The sequence below is a fragment of the Poecilia reticulata genome, linkage group LG22, assembly GCF_000633615.1.
Source record: "Poecilia reticulata strain Guanapo linkage group LG22, Guppy_female_1.0+MT, whole genome shotgun sequence".
NCBI lineage: Eukaryota > Metazoa > Chordata > Actinopteri > Cyprinodontiformes > Poeciliidae > Poecilia > Poecilia reticulata.
Genome location: NC_024352.1, coordinates 16,942,098 through 16,962,396, shown reverse-complemented (window position 1 = coordinate 16,962,396; position 20,299 = coordinate 16,942,098). Strand labels below are relative to the sequence as shown.

The 20,299-nt window shown below is 39.0% G+C and overlaps 1 protein-coding gene across 4 annotated transcripts; it reads left to right on the top strand.

The window, feature by feature from the left end:
• Positions 1 to 239: 239 nt before the first annotated feature.
• fhl5 (four and a half LIM domains 5) lies at positions 240 to 5,972 on the top strand. Of its 4 annotated transcripts, none has more exons than XM_008399766.2 (8): positions 240 to 543; positions 638 to 777; positions 858 to 900; positions 1,073 to 1,254; positions 1,384 to 1,558; positions 3,665 to 3,834; positions 3,944 to 4,130; positions 4,888 to 5,972. In XM_008399766.2, exons 4-8 carry the CDS (start codon positions 1,093 to 1,095, stop codon positions 5,037 to 5,039), a joined length of 846 nt encoding a protein of 281 aa, XP_008397988.1. In that variant the 5' UTR covers positions 240 to 543; positions 638 to 777; positions 858 to 900; positions 1,073 to 1,092; the 3' UTR covers positions 5,040 to 5,972. The 4 variants fall into 4 exon arrangements, with proteins under 4 accessions (XP_008397988.1, XP_008397986.1, XP_008397987.1 ...); XM_008399764.2 differs by having other exon boundaries at positions 243 to 543; positions 858 to 978; XM_008399765.2 differs by lacking the exons at positions 240 to 543; positions 638 to 777 and having other exon boundaries at positions 806 to 900.
• The last annotated feature ends 14,327 nt before the right edge of the window (positions 5,973 to 20,299 follow it).

Here is a 20,299-nt window from a genome sequence, read left to right as displayed (position 1 = left end):
AGAGTCCCCATTGACTTCTTCTCTGATGAAGGCGCTCCATCTGCTGAAGTGGTCGTCCATGTCTTGGCAGCTGTTCAGAGCACAGTTGTGCTTAACAAACTGGGAAAAAGTTGAAGAGGGATGAATGCCTTTACAAGGTGCTATAAATGTTGACATTTGTCTCCTACATGATGATGACTTTTATTCTTGGAGCTTGGCTTAGCTTATTAAACCAAACACGATCTGCAACCAAAGAAGCACTATGATTAGCAAGATAGTCCCCATGTAAACTGCCTGTTCTACTCCTCCTTGTCTTTATTTTACCGTGGATGGATTAAGCGCACACTAAGCCGGAGCTTTCCCTTTGTGAAGTGCTGCCAAGCAAACAGTAAGAGCTCCTGGCTCTCAGGTTCAGTACCTGGCATCCACAAAGCTGCTGCTGGCTCCTACCTTTCATCAGCCATCTGTAATCGCCTGTGTCTCCGACAACTTCCACAAGTGTGACCTCGCATGTCGCAGCATCCAAATGACCCGCTGTCTCTGCTTTTGGACCTCTATGTGACAGTAATTGATCACTTTATCATTCGTATAGCTTGACATTTTTCCCCAAGAGTACATTTTTGTATCCAGAGTGAAATTTCTGCTTGCATTTTTTTAGCTTCACGGTGGGTAAATCAGCGACGATGAGGCCAAATCAAAGGCTTTCGTGACGTGTTCTCGATGAGCTCCCTTAAAAGGTGAAGGAGGATTCAGCGCAGTATGCACATTCTCTCTAGAGATTACCACTAATATGAGCAGGTCTGTATTTATAGAAGAGCCCCTCACTAGACACCCCATAATCCTCCCTGACCCCTGTTTCAATCCCTGCCTCAACCCAGTGTTTGGACGAGTTGACCATCGCTGTCCCTGACTTCAGCCGAGGTAGACGCTTTAGAGGACAGCTCTGCTCTTTGGGGAAGAAAAGGGAACATTTTCTCTGCATATTCTTACTTGATTAAAGTGAGAAGTCCAGGGACTATCACACTTCTCGAATAATACTTCCTGTTCGTCCTCATTGCTTGTTGTTCATCCTGCTGCTCTGTTTGACCCACAGATAAAGAAAAGCGAAACAAAATGTCCTCCGGTGAGCGGTTTGACTGTCATTACTGCAAAGACTCTTTGTTGGGGAAGAAGTACATCATGAAAGAGGACACGCAGTATTGCACAAAGTGCTACGAGAACCTATTTGCTAACTGCTGTGAAGTGTGCTCTTTACCTATTGGCTGCAACTTCAGGGTAAGTACGAAACAATGACGCCCTGAGAAAAAAAAAAATGTCATCCTCAGATTCCAACTGCAACAGAAATGTTCCCGGAATGAGTAGCAGCTGAATGATCTGAAGCTAATGTGGATTCAACATTTGTAGGACCTGTCCTATAAGGATCACCACTGGCATGAGCAGTGCTTCAAGTGTGCAAAGTGCAGCCGCTCACTGGTGGAGAAGGCCTTTGCAGCCAAGGAGGATTTACTGCTCTGCACTGAATGCTATGCACATGATTACTCGTCCAAGTGCAGCACCTGCAAGAAGACCGTCATGCCAGGTACAGGCAGCCATGAACACAGCTCCACGACATGAAGAATAAGGCTTATTGTGTTTAATAACGTATTACACTTAGGGTAATATGTTGGGCAAAACGTTTATGTCATTCGTGAAACTGAGTTTCTTTATTGATCTTAGCAACACTCAACAGTTGCAAGCGAAACCATCCAAACGCAATGTCTATTAATAGCCATTCTGCAGTTGTTCCCACATCTACAGTTTCCAAAGCACTGAGTGAGCTTTTAATCTCTGGTTTTAATAAGCCCATATCAGGTTTATACAGGGATTTGTCAAATGTGTCTGGAGCTGAAATCTTTCAATGACCAAACAAAACTTATCTTTCTCACCTTTCAGTTTGAACCAGTGTTGCTCTTTTATGTTTATAAGGCTTCCTTCCCTTAAAAGTCTTGCATGTTCCTGTTAGGAGTTGGCATTTTCAGGCAAATGGGGCTTTTCTAAGGTACTGATGGGGATGGGAGGGGGCACTGATAGTTTAGGGCAAGGGTCTGCGTTCTGCAGCCCTGAAGTCATAAATGGCTCTTTGGAGCTTTCAAATATAAACCAAATTTTCTCAGTTATCCTTATTTTCTTGGAATAACTGCATTAAATGTCCATAACTCATTGTCTTTAAGTAGGAAACTATGTTTTGTTTTGTTTTTTTAATGATTTTCCACAAAATAAATCCAAGAAGACAATGTACCCTTCCTCTTTTTACATAAGTTTTCTTTATTTTAATACCCAAAAATAGAACCAAAAGGATGGATATTTTAAAATTACATCAAGTTTCCAACAGTAGATGTTTATCAAGAATAATAAAATGCCTTCTTTCAAAACGTTGTGTAATATTTGCTGCTCTGAACTAGTATTATTCACCTGAAATAAGGGTAAAAATGGTTCTTTGATTTGCTCAAAGTTGAAGACCCCTATGGTCTACGGTACAATTTAACAAAAACTGAAAGAAATACTAATATAATCTAAGACGGTACAATCAGAGTTTTTAATGACAAAGGAGTATGGATAATGGGAAACATTATGCATAAGTACAACACCTAGCAACCTCATAGTTTTGCTAGAAACTGATTCTTTAGTAAAGTGATGGTTCTGATATCTGCTAGTTTTTGAAGAGATGTTCTGGGAAGTAAATATCAGTCATAGTTTAGTTATCTGTAGCAGGAATGTGTCCTCTCACCTGGAGATTGTAGAAAAGTAGACAGATCTTCCCAGATGTAGACAGATACTCCTTCATGCAATTTCTTTGGAATTAATTTTTATTTTTCTATTGTCTGTGAAGCTGGGTCAAGTCAGAGCAGCATTTATGTGAAATGGCGAGCACCAAAACAAATCCTAGTGTTTTCAGACTTGGAACAAGAACACCGTCAATTCAGAAACCTTCAGCTTCCAAGACGAATTTGTGCTCAAAAGTTGTTTTTTCCAAGTGCACATAAAAAGGGAACATAGCAAAGACTAACTACAAGTTAGAGCAGTTTGGTATCCGAGGCAGCCGCATTTAAAACATAATGACAGTTGCTATTATAAATTATTCATTAACACTTCAGATTACTCGTACATATTTAAACCTGAGCCACGCTCATAGTATATGTAAGCACAGCAAGTAAAAGGTTAAAAAAGAAAAGAACAAGAAAGAAGCAGTTTACAATCAGTGAGAAATGTTTTAGTTTTCCTAAAATTCTTTTATAGTTCTAAAAATATTTTTCCAGGACTTTTTATTACAAAATCAACATGCCTAATTAGAATAAATTTTGCTTTAAAATTTCTCTTAAAGCACTGAATCAGGATCTTCTGATTTGGCTGTTTGTCGACAATCAACTTCCCCAAATCACTTTTGCTTGTAGAACTTAAAGATATTTCCTGATCAGAACAATATTTAGTCCATCATTTGCAATAATTCTCTACAACATTTTATCTTATAAACTACTATCACCTTTATAAAGTTACCCAGTAATTATAACAGTTATGCAGATCCATCTATAATCCCTAACCTTTGATTGCACGGTCTCCACTGACCAACTAAGACTATTTTCGGCAGCATGTATTCTGTCATTGAGGTACCATATGCTGGCTTCTCTGCTCTCGTGTCGTTTGCCAGGTTCCCGAAAAATGGAGTACAAGGGGAACAGCTGGCATGAGACTTGCTTCCTGTGTCACCGCTGCCAACAGCCAATAGGAACCAAGTCTTTCATCCCCAAAGACTCTGGCTACTTTTGTGTGCCCTGCTTTGAAAAGCAGTTTGCATACCAGTGCTGTGCTTGTAAGAAGGTAAAAAAAAAAAAAACACAACTGTGTAATTTTTATGTAATGATTATTCGGGTCAATCTGAGAAAGAATTACTTTTTGCGCTCATATTTGTTGTATCGTGTATCTTCAGGCCATCACCACGGGTGGCGTGACCTATCAAGATAAGCCATGGCATCGTGAGTGCTTCCTCTGCATCGGCTGCAGAAAGCAGCTTTCAGGGTATCGCTTCACTTCCAGGGAAAACTACCCCTACTGCCTGGACTGTTTCAGCAACCTGTATGCAAAGAAGTGTGTCGGTTGCACCAAACCCATTTCTAGTGAGTCATTCACTGTACGTTATGTTTTGCACAACTTTGTTGTCATAAGTGTCGCAATAACGTGAGGTGAGGTATGCATTTTAACGGCCGGAGAGACAACAAAAAGGAAAAACTTTAGGAACAGATTAAAGGATTTTTAATTATTGCAGATGCTTTCCATTCAACACATAGTCAAAATGAAACATGGGGATTATGATACACAATATTACACAAATCTACAAATACTGACTGTGCTTCAGCAGGTTGACACACACACTTTAGAAAATTCAAACTTAGGCTACGTGCCGTTTGAGTTTTGGCGAAAGCTGAGAGGAATCCTTCTTGAGCATCCAAGCCAATTTCCTTTAAACACCAGGCGGCCATCTTGCATCGAATGGTTGATAATTGTGTTCCAGCAGCACAATGATCACGAACACATATGAAAGCTGATTTTTACAATGAAGAGAAATTAATGGTCTAAAAGCCCCAACCTCAGCCTGAAAACATGTGAACTTTGATTAAAGAGCAAATCTATGCAAGGGAACGAACCAGCGTGGTTACATCCCACCATCTTTCATAAGAAGAATGGTCTTTCCAGTCTCAATGAGGCCAGAGGCCAGTTGTTAGTGAATAACAAGTGTATGCTTAAGGTACAGCTTTACCGGACAAGTTGGAGAACACTCGCAATGAAATTTAAAAGGAAAGAAATGTGTGCATTCAATTTGGAGTTTCTTTAGCAAACATAGACACATACATGTCACCTGTTTTTCTTTTTCAGGTTTGGCAGGTGCCAAATATATCTCATTTGAGGAGCGTCAGTGGCACAGCGAGTGTTTCACCTGCATGCAGTGCTCTGTGTCTCTGGTGGGACGCGGCTTCCTCACCCAGCGGGACGACATTTTGTGCACCGACTGCGGCAGGGAGAAATGACCTGTGCATGACAAGTTCACCCACGATGCAACAACTTATGTTCTCTTTTGTTAATGCGCTGGGCACGTTAATCGGTACTAGATTGGATGATGCTGTTCCCTCATAACGTGATCAACATTTTCTCATTTTGCTTTAATGTAGTGTTCTTTTGTGAAAGTCTTCATAATGGCATTCATATCAGTGCTATTGTGACATTTGGTGCTTCTGTAAACTTCTCAGTTTCCTGTAAACATGTACAACCGTGGTGCTTTATGCAAAGATACATATTCATTTTGACAAGAGTGAAATAATGTTTGTCTTTAGACTGTAGATCAAAAATATGTGAGAAAAAACTGAATTACTTGGTTCTTAAAAAAACAAAAACGAAAACAGTATCTGGTGCCTTGCATGACACTTGCACATTAATGCATGCAATATATTCACAAAATAATATATGAGTTTGCTCAAAATATAAGACGTTGCTGCAATAAAGTTTTCTAATATCTGTTGTTTCTCATTTCAAGAGAAGATTATCAATTTGATTTAGATGCACACACGGACTGAATGGACAGGCATTGTTAATTAGCAATGCTAAAGTGTTCAGTATTTGATAATGCCACACACATATTCAATTAAACTAAAAAAATTACAGTACGTTTAATGAAATAAAACTACTAAAGTTTGGTACAAGTCAAGAAAACTCAAACATGCATTCAAAATGTATATTTACAGATTTAAAAAAGCACAAATAGACACCTGAGTTTATGCCAAAGCTACTGCGAATAATGCCAGTAAAACTCAGCAGCTCATCTGAGGACAAGTCCCACGTTTTAACCATCTGTTCGTCCCGAGAGACCGACGCACGTCTGCCCTCGGTTTGATCTTCTCTGTGCTTCTTTATGCTCTGGAGAAGCTCTGTGTTTATGCATTGGTTGAATAAAAGTCGTTCCTTGATCTCAATGACTCTTTTAAAGCAGATGGGGACTTCTTTTAGGTTCAGGATCATGATTCAGATCACAGGTGAGAGTAGAGAGCATTTTCTCTTTCCTAGATCCCACAGTCTGAGCTGTCAGCTGCTGTAAGTGTTGCCACAATTAACAGGTACAGATTGGGTGACAAGTTTGCTGGCATGACTGTCGCATTACTGCTTGACTTTTAATGATTTATTTGACTTGATCTTGTTTTTCAAACATTTTTAAAATCACAGTATGTGCAGGCTCAAAAAATATTCTCATGCTGATAAATATTTCAGGAAGTTGCATAGCAACCAGTGAGTAACGTTTCCATTATATTTCTGGCATAATTCTGGCTCAATATTTCTCCAAGGGTTTCTTCTCAGGAATGGCAGAGAAATGTAAAATGTTTGGTCCTGATTGTCCAGAAAATGAAAATCTACCTTTCAACAGGGATGAGGTAAAGGTCAATCCAGAAATGTAATGCTGACATGTGTTATCTCTTCCAAAACCAGCTTTAATATTTGCTGGGGATTATCTTCCTGTCTGAACATCAGACTGTGTCAAAGTTGCAAATACGAAGCTGTTAATTCAAAGGTTCTCCTCCTAAAACCAAATGAAGTTGTATCAATCACCCAGCCTCAAAAATCCTTTAGAATAAACTGTTAAAAGTCATTAACCTATATAATATACATGCCAAATATTATGTAAACGTCTGAACTGTTCGACTCCTTTGCAAAACCAGAGGATGTTAAGCGCTTCCATACCTAAATCACACGAGGCAGCGTGTTGTTACCTAGCGCTTTTTATTTGGGTCAGGGCTTTCCACCTTGTCAAACAGTCTGATTCAATCATTTCACAGCACTCAAAACCCAAACATACATCCTGCCAGGGGATATTTGCTTCTAGAGAAAATCCTTCCCTTATCCTCATCCCTCAGGCATGCTTGCGATAAAGACATGGAAATGCCTGCGTCCTCCCCTGCAGTGGCCGGGGGAAGTGCTGGCAGCCGGAGACGTGTTTCCCTTACATCCAAATGCTGAACGACTGCAGCGTGTTGGAACAGCAGCGCAAACAGACTTCAGGTCTCAGTGGAGATCTTCTGAACCAGGTGGACCAACCAGCCAACAAATCAGCTCCCAGCACAAAGAAACAGCAGACTATTCATACACAAGTTACTTGCTTAAGTGATTTGTAATTTATTTAATTTTTTAAGAATATTTTTATTCTTAAACTCTAATTGGATTTTTTAAAATATTCCACAGATCATTGATTCGGTGTAGGTAAAGATGAGGCTCTACACACCAGATTTTCACTTTTTTTTTTGTCAAGTTGTACTCATCCATCCATGTGACTTCACTGTCTTCCAGCTGGATGATGAAACCGTCGCAGGACAGCAGATGGTGTCGGATATTTGCTGTTACTTCTACTAACTCTCATATTAAGGGTTGTATTTGTAGTTGACATACCAACGGTATTTTTTTCTGTCATCTATCTGGCTGTAAGTTGATCATTTGTGTGACATTTGCATAGTCGCAGTCTGCCTCAGTTATTTTTTCTGGCATATTGGTGCTTAGTTTTTCACCGACAGGAGCTGCAGAAGGCCATCTCTTGCCTGGCTGCATTTGTTAATTTTAACCAACAGGGTTTCTCACATGCCAGGAATCTATTCATAGAGTAAAATGGCTCTGAATCTCAGAATGTAATGAATAAATCTGAAAGAAATTAGCCTTCTGTAATACGTTTCTAACAAAACATGAAGCTCCGATTAATACTCATTATTCTTCTGTTCTGTGAAAGTGAGCTGGTTCCTCTGGGAAATTATCAACCTTGAGTTAAAGATGTAGCCATGAATCAGTAGAGAGTTTATTATTATTATTATTATTATTATTCTCTTACAATAAACAAACGACAGAAGTTTTTTTTTTAAAAAAAACATCTCATTACTTGGCCTGTTAGGGAGCAATCAGGAGGAATAAATCAGGGATTGACATGCAGCAGAGAGGCTGATGGCGCCCTCCTGGGGCTTTATGTGGAAGTGATTTTTACTGCATCGCCTCTCCAAAGGCTACTGTGATCCTGATTTTGGAGCAACACAGCAGGTGGTTGCACACTTACATTGTTGGATACCCAGACAAATTTTAGTTTGTTTGTTTCTTGATGTCTTTTTGTTTTTTCGGGTTTATTTATGTGGGTGTAAAAGGTCTTGGGTTCAAATCCTGGTGTGGGGTCTTTCTGCAGACAGCTTGTATTCCCAGGTTGTCTCTCTGAGTCTTTCCACAGTCTAAAAACATGACTGTTAAGCCAGTTTAATATGTAAGGGTGTGTGGAAGCTTTCTGATGTGTGTGTTGCCTTGCGATGGACCAGCTGTTCCCATGACACTGCAAAGATAAGTGGATATAAAGAAAATGGATGGAAGTTTAATTAAGCCTCATTTTCCTGTTGTTATATCTGACATCCATTGGCTCAGTTGTGAAAAGTCCGGTTTCTAATGTTTAATAATTTGCCTTTATCACAGGAAAGAGAGAGATAGAGGAGACATTATGTATTTGGTCTTCTGCAGATTTGACTGATCCCATGTGAGCATCTTGCAATTCCTAACACCAACTGCAGAGGGCGGAAGTACTCAATGCAACTATTTTTTGCATATCTAAACATTACCTTAAATGCCTCCCATCATATTGCTTAAATTGCACCATTTAAGGGCCTATTTTGGTTTTAACTTGAACAATTTTCCCATTATTTTCAGCAAAAATAGGTGTGCAGGCTTTCAGTGTTCACACAGTGATTTCTTTATGACCCTACATGTCATTACATTATAATTGTTATTTCTGACTTGTCTTTCCATTTGCCATTGTTTTTTTTTGCTTTTTTGTTGGGTTTTTTTGAGTGCTTTATCCGCAGTTTCATCAGACATGGCAACGGCACCATCTACTTACTGCAATCTCTTGAGTGTGTTATTAAATGCAATGAAACATCAGCCTGTCTTCAGCTGGCGAGTTATCAGATGTGTCTGGATTATGTTACATCAACCTCGCAGGGACAAGAACAGGCAGAGCAAAATGTGAAAGTGGCCAGAGGGGCTGTTGCACTAGCTAATGTGGGGGTTCCAGAATTCTGCGAGTCCTCTGTCACTGCAAGATATCAGCAAAACACAAGTCACAGTGTTTGTCTTAGCAGAAGAACAGAACAAACAGAGAGCCTGCTTCTGCAGGGCCGGTGACTGCAGGGATCCAGAGTGACGGCTCAGACAGAACCTTTTCCAAATAATCTTTAGCTTTCTGGAAGTGCCGTCAGGTGTTTTTCATGTGAAAGGGGACTATTAATGTCTCGACAGAATCAACTGGATTAATTCATTAATTCGTTCATCCACTGACTTTTGTTCTGCATCATAATTAGGATCATGTTTGAGTCTGTGTCACAGTTCCTTGACTTTGAGCTTAGTTAGTCACGTTGCTTTCCACTCTTGTGGTTCTCTTGTATTTCTGTTCCATCTTAGAAAGTGGCAGATTTTAAAGGCCGTGTGGGTGTTTTCGTAGGACGGCATTAAAAAGGATACCAGATTAAACAATTTCAACCCAACTGGGCTGTCAATGAAGAGTTGGTTATTCTTTGTGTTGAGTAGATGCCACCTGCTTGCTACTGTTTTCTTGCAATTCATTATTGGAATAAGTATTTTCCCTTCAGTTCCACACACTTATGCTCGCTACCCGCGTATCTTCACTTCCTGTGGTAATTAAGACTCACCTGCTGCCACACCAATCAATGTGCTTTGATATTTAATTCTCCAGTCTTCATTTGCTCTTCATTGATTTCTGATGAGCTCCGTGGCTCCTGGTCTGAAGTGTCTTCTTCTGTGAGTTTGTTGTTTTAAGCTATCTACTTGTTTCCTCATTAAATTAAGAGTTTCAACGTGATTTAGTCGCCCGCCATGGATGGAGGATGTAGTGTTACTGTGTCTAAATCATAAAAAAACTATATAAAAATATAAAAGTGTCGTCTTTTATTTCCGTCTATGCATCCTGTAATCCTGTAAGTATATTTATTTTAAGATTTAATCTTTATTTAACTGAAAGTGATTGATCTAAATGAAAAAAACAAAAAAAAACCTCTTTACCACCATGCATGGGAGCAAACGTCTTCTCAGATTAGTTTAAAGAAAACGCATGCTGTAAATAACTGGGTTTAAAACACAAAAATAATATCAAAGCAGCTCCATTTTCCATGGCAACATGTCGGAGCCACATCCTAAAAGACACGATAGCCATAAACTGAATTGTGGAAGACACCCGTGCAAATATGTTGACTTATCAGAATGTGCTGCTGTACATGGAAACCAGTGGTGGTCAGCGTGACCAGAGGGAATTTCACTATTCTACTCCACTTATATATACTTCCATGGTTTTATGGTTTCCGTGTGTTTATGTTTGTTTGCATTGAGCTGAAAAGGGAAAGTCAACAAGTGAAGGGCTGCACGTGAGACGTTTTATTACCCATATGATTGAAATACATTTATAACCATCTGAAGTGGAACTCATGTTGGGATAAAACAGTAGAAAGGAAACTATATTGGGAAGTGGAAAGTTTAAGGTCACTTGACCTTTAAACTTAAAGGATGGGACATGTTGTGCATAAAAACAAAAACCTATCATTCCATTTAGCCATGGAAAACACAAAGAGAAAAAAAATCTTTAAATGGAGTTAGAAGAATAACTTGTAAATTTGTTAGAGGTGCATCAAATATTTCAGTAAAGGTTGAATGCAGAGCCGGCCTTAGGGTTTAGCAAACTGTGTGACTCCTCAGTGATGTGCACTGAGTTGAGTTAAATACCAGCTGAAACAGTTGATTATAAAAGTTTAATAACTTAAAATCAAGTCATGACTCAGAGCTTGTCTATAGCAGAATATGGATGTTGATGGAAGCAACATCCATATTACTTCCTCAACCAGAGGTAAACTGGCTGTGGGTCTCACTGACAACAAAAAGCAGTTCTTCATATTGATGTGTGAAATGTTTGATTGCCTGAAGGACTCATAATACAAATAATTTTTTTAACAACAAGCAATCTTCCATGTAATAACTGTTGGTTATAATTATTTTCCTGCTTGTCCTCCAAGATGGAGCAAAGACACGATTTGTGTCATTATTGCAACCACCTTGGATCATAATCTAGTGCCTCAGAGATGCTTCACAATGATTTTCATTTGAATCATTTTAAATCAATAAAACACACTAAAACAACAGGAGGGGCTAAAGGACGTGTCCATCCATTCTTCTGTATCTGCTCTTCCTCTGCAGGGTCACGTGGGGAGTTGTGGAGCTGGGCGTTTCCGTCTCCAGCAATCACTGGACGAGAGGCGAGGGGAAAGGTACGGCCTGGCGGGTCACTAGTTCATATGGGCAAAAGGGAAATTCTTACGGATGTTAACTTAAAAAACATGTAAAAAATCTAAACTTTCCCTTTAAGGATTGAGTTTATAGTTTGCACACTAGAACAGCTGCTATGTTAGTAGCGGTTCTCTGGGCTGTGGCTGCAGACCAGTGGCTACTGTGTGGCTAACAGGCTAAATTATTCCTCCTGTATTATGTGTCATCCAACATTTTTTTTTTTTGCAAGCAAAACAGGCATAACCCAAAATTGTAAGTGTTTGGAGATAAAGAGTCAACAAAAACAGACGTCTCATAAGCTGTTTTGTGGTTTCAGACTGATTTAAATTATTACGTGTCGGTTAATACGAATATTACTGGGATTGATGGCTGTATTATAGTAAAAGATCTGTGCAGTGCAAAAGCTGTTATGGAAGAAAACACAGTAGGTATCCAGACGCTGGTCACACATTATAAATATACATGTTACCACAGAGTGAGGACTAGGAAGGAAAACAAGAACATTCTCTTCTTGTGCTTTTCTAAATAAAAAAAAAAAATGTTTGCTGTCTGGATGGAAGGATATAATTTTGTTCATGTTAGGATGGATTTGTTTTGGCTCCAAAATAACAGCTACAAAGATGGAGAGATGTTCTGTTTAGGTGAATGTGTTTACAACTCAAGCTTTGAAAATCTTAAAAAGAAACCTGGCTGCTCTACAGAGCTACTTATTTTATGAGTTTAACATTGAGGTGCACTTCCCCAAATCCAAATGAAACGCCTTTGAAGAGCCTCGGAAAAATATTCACACTTTTCCCACATATTTCACAACTACAACCTTAAGTCCGTTTGGTTAAGATGTCATGTGATAAACAAAAGTGAATAATTGTGAAGTGAGACAAAAATTTTCTTTGTGTGTACGTGTGTGTGGCATGTCTTGTACTCCGTAGATTTTACTCCAATACCTGGAAAGAAAGTTAAAGTGCAACCAACTGCTTTGCAAATCAAATCCTCCAATGTGGATAAATATATAAATGCCACAGCAACACAGCTTTGTTAAAAGAAAAAACAAAATCATGTTGGCATTTTGAAACTATAGCATAAACTTTATGTGAAAAGCTCAAGGGGTGTGAATACTTTTGTAAGGAACTGGAGAAGACAAAAAGCTTTTTTATTTTTTGCAAAAACAGTAGCTCTACGATAGGCAGAGAGGAACATGATGCCAGCAAAAAAAAAAAATATATATATATAGCAGGTATCCCTCTGAACAAAAGCCTTAGGGGGGTAGCATGAATTTATAGTACTTCACTGTGCATCATGCATCCCATTTATAGTCAAAGCCACAAAATACCATATCATGTCCATCATGACGCATTTTTCAGTTTTAGTGGTTGAAGGGAGACAAGGAGAATCTTAATTTGCAACCCTTTTGGTAGCAATAATAGTAAGGTAGCAGAAAACCTAAATGATTGAACTTTAATTTCCCTCTCCTCCCCAGCAGAACTAATTCTGTAGATACAGCCAAGCTAGCATGGGAATAAATAGCCAAAGGGGATGATCAAAACATATCTTTTTTTAAACTGCTAAGGCAACACTCACACTCGTGGATTGCTACCTCTGGCTTTGGCAGAATGCCACTGGGAGAAATGTGTACGGTGACCCACTGGAGACATAAAGGGCAGAGACGGTGACCACGGACACCCACCCTGCCCTGCTGCTCTGAGGCGAGGGTTGCATGCCTCCCACTGTAGGGAAAAGAAGACTTAAACCTTGTCTGCAGGACTAATATTGTCTCTTTTAATGCTTAAAAGTGTTTTCCGTGAGGGATAATTTGAGCGCATACGATTTTGCCCGTTATTGCCACTTTAAGGAGGATTAGCTTTTCAGCAAAAATATTTTTTTATTTGCTTTAAAGAAAATTAGATTGGCCAGGTACCTAAATTATATAATTACAAATATTGCTGACGTGCTTAGAGACAGTAGCGTAGTTCTTTGGCAGAAAAGTTGTGTTCTTTAATTTCCATCAGAGTTGTTTACGGTTTAGTTATTTCTAATCGTTTCAGTAGATGTTTTCTATCTGCGGGTAGCTCGGGGTCATACTGTTTACCATTCTTCCACTTAATCAAAACATCTAAACTCATTAAATTTAGCTAAATCTGCATTTCCATTTTCACATCCAGCTGATGCAGCAGTAAACTTTTAATTTATGATGAGTTTTCCAACAGTCGTTTTCTTCATTTTTTTCCCCCAAGATGTATCATTCAGAAGAAATCAGTCCATCTTTTCTCTTCTTTAGTTTAATCTAATAAACACAGCAAAACATGTCACATTTTTAGTAAGATGTTGTTGTTTTTTCCATTAGAGTTCTACACAAAACAAAATCAGGTTGAAAGCATTCACCTTCAAAGACTTTAAGCCAGATCCACATAAAAAAAAAGATCTGTGTGTTAAATGTTTTATGCATTTTCAATGCTCTCCACACTTATTGGAATGTGTGGCGTCACATATAAACCAATCGGGTTACATCTAACAGGAAACAGAAGGGGGAGTAGATGGGAGATCTGACTTTGAAGGTGGCCTGTTCGAGGTATTTCAGCTGTCGATATAGTGATTAGATCAACAACAAAAGTAGTTTATTAAACGCAGGTGTTCTCACCTCTTTAATGTGACTTCTGTTTCTTAAGATCGCTGCAAAGTGTGACGGTGCGGTGAGAAGGAGTTAGCAGCGGTGGTTAGCCACGCTAGCCCGAATCAGCAAGAACGCGCGGTTGAAGCCACACTTTCACTTTATTTCACTTTGTCGATGTAAAGTCACATTTTACATTATCTTCTCTGTGGGAAAAGCAACAATAGTTGCACCGCTCTGCATCTCATCATTGCCGATGTTTCTCTTCTCGAAAACAACACGGAAAACGAGTTCTTACTCGGTACAGGATTACAACGAAAGAACGAGGGAATAGGCGCCCCCTTGTGGTGATGCCTATTAATACTTTAGGAACCATGCAGTAAAATGACTGCGCCAAGAGCAAGCAGTTCTTTTTGTTGTTTGCTAATTTCTCGTCACATATCCGGCACACAGTTAAGCATTGTTGGCAATGAAGGCGAATGAGTCTGTCCACGAAGAATTAAACTCTCTATTTTCTTCTGAAACTTTTTTAAAAATTATTTACTCATGGTCAGCTTGGGTGGGACACTCAAGAAGGCAAGGGCTGACTTGGATGTGACGCATATTTTAATCTACAAATTATTAAAACTTTTTTTTTTTTTAATCAGATGTTAAAGTATCACCTCAAACTCCAAGATAACTTTGCAACAAAAGTAAATAAAAATAAGATAAATAGAAGTGTAACTAAGAAATAACCGTCATTCATTTTCATGTTATTTTTTTGTTTGTTTGTTTGAGCCATGACAAGAAGGTTAAAGTGGCTCGAGTAATTTGATCTGATCAAATTACAAAAAATAATTTTCTCTTGGATTTTTAAAGAATAGTTCCAAAGAGAGAACATTTCCAGTGAGCATTCTGTGCTGATGTTAGGGATCATAAAAAGAATGGATAAACTGGTTTCCAGTTTACACAAAGGTAACAGCACTTTAAACAATGTTACAACAAAGGTGGAGGGAATGCCTTCTCTGAAAACCCCAACATTTTAGACCTTGAAGAAAATGAGCTACCAAAATGAAGACCACAATGGCTTTCACTCCGTTCAGCTAAAACCATGAAACTGCGGTTGTCACATTCTCGTCGAAATTGAACTTTACCAGATTGGAAAAAACATTGTGGAGTCCAACGAGTTTCCATTTCAGCAGCAACATTCTGATTATGGGCTCTTAAATAGCATGTAGGCCTTGAATTAATGGTTCTGGAAGGTGATGGGTGTAATGGTGTGGGAGATACTTTCTTACTATATTTTGCACCCACTAAAGCATTATTTATATACCACAGCCTACCTGAGCAATCTTACTGACTACTCCTTTTTCTCCCCACAATGTAACTATCTCTTGATGGCTGCTTCTGGCAGGATAATTCTCCATGGCACACACCTCAAATCGTCTGGAAATGTTTTATTAACGACGATAATAGTTCACAGTCCAGATCACCTGTGGGACACAGAGGTAAGAGTCAAGTGTGCAGCCAACAAACCTACAGCAACTCCATGATGTTGTCATATCAATTTAGTTTCTGTGCAATGAAGAATTAAGGCGGTTTTCGAAGGGATGCTAGTAAAGTGTACCTAATAAAGTGGCCAGAACATTCACCAGTGCTAACATGTCTTCTCAACTGAATAAATGTTAAATAAACAGCTGGTTTTCTGCACTTTACAGTTTGTGACTATGCTGGAAACTATTCTAGGAAATCTTTGGAAAGCAATTCTGGACGATAGACTGGACAAGAAAGAGAAGTCTGTGTGTCGTCGAAGTCTTTTTTTGATTAAATCAGGTGTGTTTGCACTATTCAGTTAAAAACATTTCTCTACCGTAACATTCTCCTTGAATGTGAAAGCAACATAATTAAAGCCCAGGCGGCGCAAGGGGAGCGAGCATCCCCCACCACTCGGGAGCATTATCAGCGAAACTCTTTGCCTCATGTGGTGTTTGACTTTACTGATTACAGAGCATGTACTGCATTAGGTTACTGTTACTGTAGCCTGGGAAAGTGGGTAAACTAAGAAGATGCATAATTAGACATTTAGCGCCAATCCACCCCACCCTTCACCACAACAGATAGGCCAAGGAGTTAAAAATGTCCCAACGCCCACCAAGCATGGAGTCTGAGACACCATGTGACAGCCATCAAGCTCTGAACCTACTGTAACCCACACAATAAAGGCTTATGGGGGCGTTTAATCCAGCACTAACCTAAAAAGACCTCATTCATGCTGCCGCGCTTGCTGAACAGCGAGTCCCACGAGCGATCATAAACTTAGATGTAGCAATCAAAGCTCCAATCAGAGCGCAGACAAATTAGAGGTACATTGTGCTGAGGCGTAGAATTTCTGACATTACAGAATAAAGGCACTAAAAGTAAGATATTTTAAGGATTTGTAAACTTTAATTACTGAGGGAACACAGAAGAATTGGAAAAGTTTTTACCCAACATAAAGCAGCTTGCCCTGCACTTTGTGGTCTGACACTCCAACACATATCTATACTTAAGAGGATTTCAGCAGCTAGCAGGCAATTTTCAAAGGGTGCAAAATGCTCTCTCAATACGCACATGGGGAGGGACATGAAATTTTAAGTATTTATTGTATAATTTGTATTTATTTGTGCAACTTCTGTTTTTATGACAAATCTCAGCTGCCAAGGACAAATTTGGTCATCTCTAAGGAAGGGGTCCCCAACCCTGGTCCTCAGGGTCCACCGTCCTGCATATTTTAGATGAGTCTCCCCTCCATCACAGCTGATTCAAATGATTGCATTAACCTCCTTTGCATGCCTTCAACAGCTGCAGAAACCTGTTAGCCACCCATTCATTTAACACACACACACACACACGCACACACACACACACACACACATATATATGTTGTTTTGTCATATATATATATAATTAAAATTTTTTATAAATGTTATTATATGAGCCAGGTACTGCAAATAGATCACTAAAACTTCCACAATTTTCTACAAAATGTCCAAATCGAAAAGTCTTCTGACTAAAGATGATGTCAGAAAATATTTAATATCATGCTGAATTTTAAACTCAATTTAACTAATTTAATCCTGACCTATTTTATTAGGATATTGATTGTCAGACAGGCACAATTATCCATCCATCCATCCATCCATCCATCCATCCATCCATCCATCCATCCATCCATCCATCCATCCATCCATCCATCCATCCATCCATCCATCCAACCAACCAACGAGCCATTGAGCTGTCCATGCATCTATCTATTATCTTTCCCTTAATCTGAACTCTGCTTGCAGCAGCAGCAGCCTAAGCAGGGAATCCCAGACTTCCCTCTCTGCAGCGTCTTGGGCCAGCACTGGCAGGGGAATCCTAAGGCACTCCAAGGCCAGTCGGGAAGCAGAGCCCCTCCAATGTGTCTGGGGTTTTCCTTTGGGTCTCCTCCTGATGGGACGGGCCCAGAAATCTTGCAGAAAAAAATATTTATTCCATTTTATCCATAATCTTATTCTTTTATTCGCTTTCCAGAGCTCGTGACCACAGACAGTAGGTCTACGCAGTAAATGGTAGGTTTACTGTTCAACCAGTAAAATTGAGAGCTTCACCTTTTGACTCAGCTCCCTCTTCCTCACGACAGACCAGTACAGAACCCACATAACAATATGTGCACCTATGTGCATATAGGTGCATGCATACACCTATATGCACATATATAGTTACTGTTCATTTATTTGGTTCTGGGACGACAGACAATATCAGAAGGCTCTTAAAGAAAAATGTTTTATATTATAATTGAGCCAAATGTCCATGTTTTTGTAGTTTTTACCGTTTTGATTGACAGAAGGAGATTGTGAAGAGAGAGAAATAGACACCCACATGATGGGTGGCCGTTATTTTGTCGGACTTCCACAAGTCAGACCTACTGTCAGAAATGTGGGTCAAGCTTTCACACTGGTTGTAGAGTATGAAAGGGGCCTGACATCTCATACTCCTTACTATGGTTGAATTTCTTCTCCAGGCCTACAAAACACACGGAAACTGGTTAGGCAAATTCCTGTGCATCCTTCAGGATCTCACTGAAAGTGCAGAGTAGGTCCATTTTTCCACGGACGAAAACCAAACTGTTCTTCCTGAATCCAATACTCGGCTGTCCAGAAACCCCTGGATAGACCTTACCAAGGAGGTTTAGGAGTGTGATCCCTCTGTAGTTGGAACACACACACTGTGGTCCCCTTATTGAAATTTTCTGAAAAAAAAGCACTTTTAAGTGCTCTTAAAAACAGACATGAGCTTCCTACTTTCACTTAAGTTGATTTGAAAGTGAAACATTTGATGAATTTAATGAGATGTTTTCACAGCTGCAGAGGTAATTTGGTACTTAAGTATAAGACCTGAATTTTTTTTTTTTCTCCACCGCTCCCTAGTCTGGTCTGGAGCTGTGATGCTAACTTTATCTGTGATGGATCATTTGCTGATGGATGTGTTCACTAAGCTTTCAGCATGTGTTCTTCCAACCCTGCGGGTCCAGATATAGCCTTAAATCAGAGAGCAATCATCACTGCGGTGACGCGGATCAGAGCATCCTAAATAAAGCTGCGTTGCTTCTCATTGTCTAAACACTGGAAACCACTCTGAGCTCTATAACATAACCTTGTGTAGCGCTAAGCATATTGGCGAACAAAGCAACAAGACCATAGGAACAGCTGTTGTTATATGAGCCAGAAAACGCATTTCCCTCAAAGCACATAAACTCCTGGGGAAGAGCGTCTGAATGCTGTGTTTAGTGACAGCAGATATTGCACAGCAAAGATGCTGTAAATGACAGAGCAAAGAGCATGCATATATAAATAAAGGGATGTTTTAAATGCATTTACCAAATTAAGAGGAATGACCTTGTTTTTTTGTGTGTGTGTGTGTTTTTTAAATATGCAGTCTATTTTTAAACACAAGAGTAGAGTAAAATAATGTGTTTCTTTCAGATGAAGCAAGACTAAAAATTGCCTTGCGGATAAGGTATGATTTAAAAATGGCTTTGTGAAACTTTGAATGAGTGCAAAAAAACTTTTTTTTTCTTCTACCCCCAAGGAAATTATAAACAAGAACATTTTTATTGCTCCTGTGTTTCTTTGAACTGTAAGCATAACATTTCTGAGCTCATTCTCTACGCTCTCTGTATAGTCTGGCACAGTCTGGTGAGACCTGACTTTTTAACACTTTAAAAAGTCCCTCCTCGGTTTATAATGTCAGGCTTTGGCACATTTCCGACCTTTAATTTGGAGAGGGTGTTTCACAGTCGTGAAACTTACATAGATAATAGTGGATGAAAGTATAACTTCCAGAGCCTGCATTTGTGCAGGCATGGAATATAATTAGCTTAATTTCAATGAACTAAACCGCTAGTCTGTGACGTAAATGGTGGATGAAACTGAGGGTACTTCATGTCGAAACTACAAAGTGAAAGTGAAGAGATTAAAATAAGTGCTTTATGATAAAGATCTTATAACGGTTGGTTGATTTTTAAAAAATGCTCAGTTTTCCTTATCTTTTCCTGTGTTGCAGCGTATGAGCAGGTATATATATATATATATATATATATATATATATATATATATATATAGAGAGAGAGAGAGAGAGAGAGAGAGAGAGAGAGATGAAATTTTCAGGAAAAAAATTCTGAAAACAGATTTCTGATACTAGCATCAAAAATTGCTAGTTTTTTTATGTTTTAAGACATTATGAAATCAAGAACTTGCAGAACGTGCTGTTATACATACATATATAAAGAAGCTTGATTTTATAGTGTTTTAAAACATCAAATAACTGATAATAAAGACTTTACTGGAGATTTAGTTTGATTATTTTAAATTAATTAAGGACAATTAGGTAAGGTCAGTGCATGGATAAATTACACAGCAAAACTATCAGAAAATGCTGACAACCTCACAACAGGTTGTCAGCAATTCTGTTGTGAGGAATTTCAGTAAAAGCCTAAACTGATATTTGAGAAATAGATGTTTAGTCCGTCTCTGTTTCTCTATAATCACCAGCTAAATTAGAACACCTTTCCTTAAATAACATACAGTAGTGATATCTGGGAATCCACACTTTTGATTTCATGTTGCTTTTTAAAGTGAGTTGTAGCTCTGCACAGTTCTGCACATAAACTTTCTGCATATGTTCATCTTTTAAAGAACATTGATTCATGAGAGGACGTTAAAAAAAAAGAAAGAAAGCCCTTTCTCTGTCTGAGTCAGGCTGGTTGGTAGATTGACTACGACACAGTGGATCTGGACATAGCAGGATTTCCTTATGTTTCATTTCTGAATG

Coding starts and splice junctions, on each gene's coding strand:
- fhl5 (XM_008399766.2), top strand. CDS start 1,093: ATGTCCTCCGGTGAGCGGTTTGACTGTCATTACTGCAAAGACTCTTTG. Junction 1,255..1,383: donor CTATTGGCTGCAACTTCAGG/GTAAGTACGAAA, acceptor CAACATTTGTAG/GACCTGTCCTATAAGGATCA. Junction 4,131..4,887: donor TTGCACCAAACCCATTTCTA/GTGAGTCATTCA, acceptor TTTCTTTTTCAG/GTTTGGCAGGTGCCAAATAT.